General features: G+C 37.1%; 1 protein-coding gene across 2 annotated transcripts; it reads left to right on the top strand.

The window, feature by feature from the left end:
* Positions 1 to 394: 394 nt before the first annotated feature.
* LOC133291513 (aquaporin PIP2-1-like) lies at positions 395 to 2171 on the top strand. 2 transcript variants are annotated; one of them, XM_061489784.1, is made up of 4 exons: positions 395 to 1003; positions 1309 to 1604; positions 1708 to 1848; positions 1942 to 2171. In XM_061489784.1, the coding sequence occupies exons 1-4, from the start codon at positions 706 to 708 to the stop codon at positions 2059 to 2061; spliced, it is 855 nt and encodes a 284-aa protein (XP_061345768.1). In that variant the 5' UTR covers positions 395 to 705; the 3' UTR covers positions 2062 to 2171. The 2 variants fall into 2 exon arrangements, with proteins under 2 accessions (XP_061345768.1, XP_061345769.1); XM_061489785.1 differs by having other exon boundaries at positions 1708 to 1852; positions 1942 to 2154.
* The last annotated feature ends 887 nt before the right edge of the window (positions 2172 to 3058 follow it).

Below are 3058 nucleotides of genomic sequence, written 5' to 3'. Positions count from 1 at the left end.
TTCCTTTTCTTTTTTCTAAATAAAACAAATATAAGAATATGATAATTATATACAGAAGAAAATAGTCATATTTATTTTCAATCTTGCTAAGGAAACTGTCACCGTCCAAGAAATATTAAATTAAAAATAATATCCAAACTATTTATATATAAGGGACAAAGTATAATCAAAGTAAACTGAGTATTATATTTATAAATTAATCAATTCATCTTGATACTATTTGACCAATTAAGTACACGTGACAGAAATTTTGTATTTTTAATAATATTATCTCATAATTCATAATTATAGCTTCTTTGCACTTTCAACTTTGTTTTTCAGAACTAACAATTTATAGAATTAGGTAGCTACAAAAAACGTACCTGTGAATCTTGTTGAGAAGCTAATTGATGCGATGGAGAAGGGCAGGAGCGACACGAGGGAGAGAGCGAATAAGAGCTGGCTAGAGAATGAACCGGAACACAACAAAGAAAAGTAGGAGGGTGGGGACAGTGTAACAGTAGAAAAAAGGAGCAAAGCATGGGAATGGAAAACCAAGTCTAATTAAACATCAAATTTCGCTTAAACACCTCGTTTCAGGCAAGGTAACGTAACGCACACAAAGCAAGGCATGCCCCGTATATAAATACTTCATTCCCTGAACCGAACAAGTGAAGCAAGCACATACACACAAATCTGATCCCCTGTTTCTACGACCTTAACTCCATGGCAAAAGACACCGAGACTGCGGCACACAGTGGGTTGACACACAAGGACTACCGCGACCCACCACCGGCGCCACTGTTCGACGCCACCGAGCTCCGCAAATGGTCCTTCTATAGGGCCGTCATAGCCGAGTTTGTCGCCACTCTCCTCTTCCTCTACATCACCGTTTTGACCGTTATTGGTTACAACAACCAGACGCATGGCGGCGACCCTTGTGGCGGCGTTGGCATCCTCGGCATCGCTTGGTCCTTCGGCGGCATGATTTTTGTCCTCGTCTACTGCACCGCTGGCATATCCGGTAATAATAATAAATTTCTCACTTTCCAAAACAAATATATATAAATAAATAAATAGTTAAAAAACATATATATATATATATGGTAGGATCTTTTAATAACAGTATCAAATTTGAAGTTTGACATAGTCTTATTAAATAAAAAAAATCAACAACTCTTAACTCTGATTAGTAAGTAAAGCATGACATCATTGATTTTTTTTATTTAAGGAATGAGACGTAAACTTCAAATTTGACACTGTTATTAATATATATATATATATATTTGGTGAAATAAAATTAAGAATGTGATGTGATGATGTGAACAGGGGGTCACATAAACCCGGCGGTGACGTTCGGGTTGTTTCTGGCACGGAAGGTATCGCTGCTTAGAGCTATTTCGTATATGGTGGCACAGTGCTTGGGTGCCATATGTGGTGTTGGGTTGGTGAAGGCTTTTCAGAAGAGCTACTACAACAGGTACAATGGTGGTGCCAACATGCTCGCTGATGGCTACAGTAAAGGCACTGGCTTGGGCGCTGAAATTATTGGTACCTTTTTTCTTGTCTACACCGTCTTCTCTGCCACCGATCCCAAGAGAAAAGCCAGAGACTCCCATGTTCCCGTACGTCTTTTACATACCCTCTTTTTTCTATCATTCATCTTTCAATCTCAATAACCAACACTACTTCAATTCTTTTTCTTTTAATTATATACTATATATGTAGGTGTTGGCACCACTTCCAATTGGGTTTGCAGTGTTTATGGTTCACCTAGCCACCATCCCTATCACCGGCACTGGCATTAACCCTGCTAGAAGCCTTGGACCTGCTGTCATATTCAACAATGAAAAGGCATGGGATAACCATGTATGCATCTCTCTCTATCTGTCTCTTTATTCCTTCATAGTTGGTACTTGCCTATGTAGAAATTAATTGGGTTCATGTATTTGATTTGTTTAGTGGATCTTCTGGGTCGGACCCTTCATCGGTGCTGCAATTGCTGCTATCTACCACCAGTATGTGTTGAGAGCCCAAGTTGCTAAGGCTCTGGGTTCTTTCAGGAGCTCCTCAAACCTGTAATTCCCTGCAAGCTAATTAAGCTTTGGGGCTTGATTTAATTAATTGTATGCTTATATATATACATGATGGATTGCGATTTGTATCTACTATATATTTGTGGTAACAACTCTACAGACATGTTCTTGTTAATTTATGTTATTTTTAAGTGTTACCTATTCTCTATATTGAATGTTCTTTAATGTCATGTGGGTTTTCACATTTACTGTCAATTATTCATCATTTTTTCTTTCTTTTTCATTTTTTCATTTTTTTTGTTTGTGGGAAATTTGAAATGATATCTTAGGCATGTTTTGGGATCACGTGGAGTACTGATGAGGTTTCTAGAGCAAGACCGTTCGGTTGTGTCCATTTAATACTGTCGTATTTAGTGGATTTAGCTATTGGTGGTGGTCACTGGTCACTTTGTACGCTTCCAATGTGGTCCATGCTTGTTTAACTTTCTGTTCTGAATTGAAGGTGGTCCTGTGCTGATATCTTTGCTTGTTATGAATTTATGAATTCATATCGAGGATCAGTGACCATAGGAGAATGTGTTTATGGGCGTGGGTCGGGTGTTAAGGAGTTTGAAAGCGAAAACACAAAGCTACAACTCTATGCAATGCAATGCACAATGAAATCGAAAGAGACAAAAACTTATCTTGATAAGCCGCATGGATTAGAAAAAGAGTTTTATGGATATAATATTCCATGACACTTCTTGTTATATATAAATATTGTGGATCCCGTTATATAGAAAAAAAAATGAAGTGAATTTCACACTTTTTTTTAGAGAGTAAAAGAAGAAGTTATATCATATACAATGACTATTTTATTTCCCTTATAAAAAAACAGTGATAACATTTTACGTACGACGTTCGCTTACGTTTGATTTATCGAAAAACTAAATAATATCAAATATGAAACTGGAGGAAGAAAAAGGACCCGCCAAAGACAAAATAAGAAAAAAGAAAAAAGAAAAATGCACGCCAGCACACCTTGAAGCTTGAACTAGAAAAGG

Source organism: Gastrolobium bilobum, unplaced genomic scaffold (genome assembly GCF_033153095.1).
Source record: "Gastrolobium bilobum isolate Gb01-03AN ecotype WA unplaced genomic scaffold, APGP_CSIRO_Gbil_v1 utg3161, whole genome shotgun sequence".
Classification (NCBI taxonomy): Eukaryota; Viridiplantae; Streptophyta; class Magnoliopsida; order Fabales; family Fabaceae; genus Gastrolobium; species Gastrolobium bilobum.
This window is presented reverse-complemented; position numbering and strand designations above follow the sequence as displayed.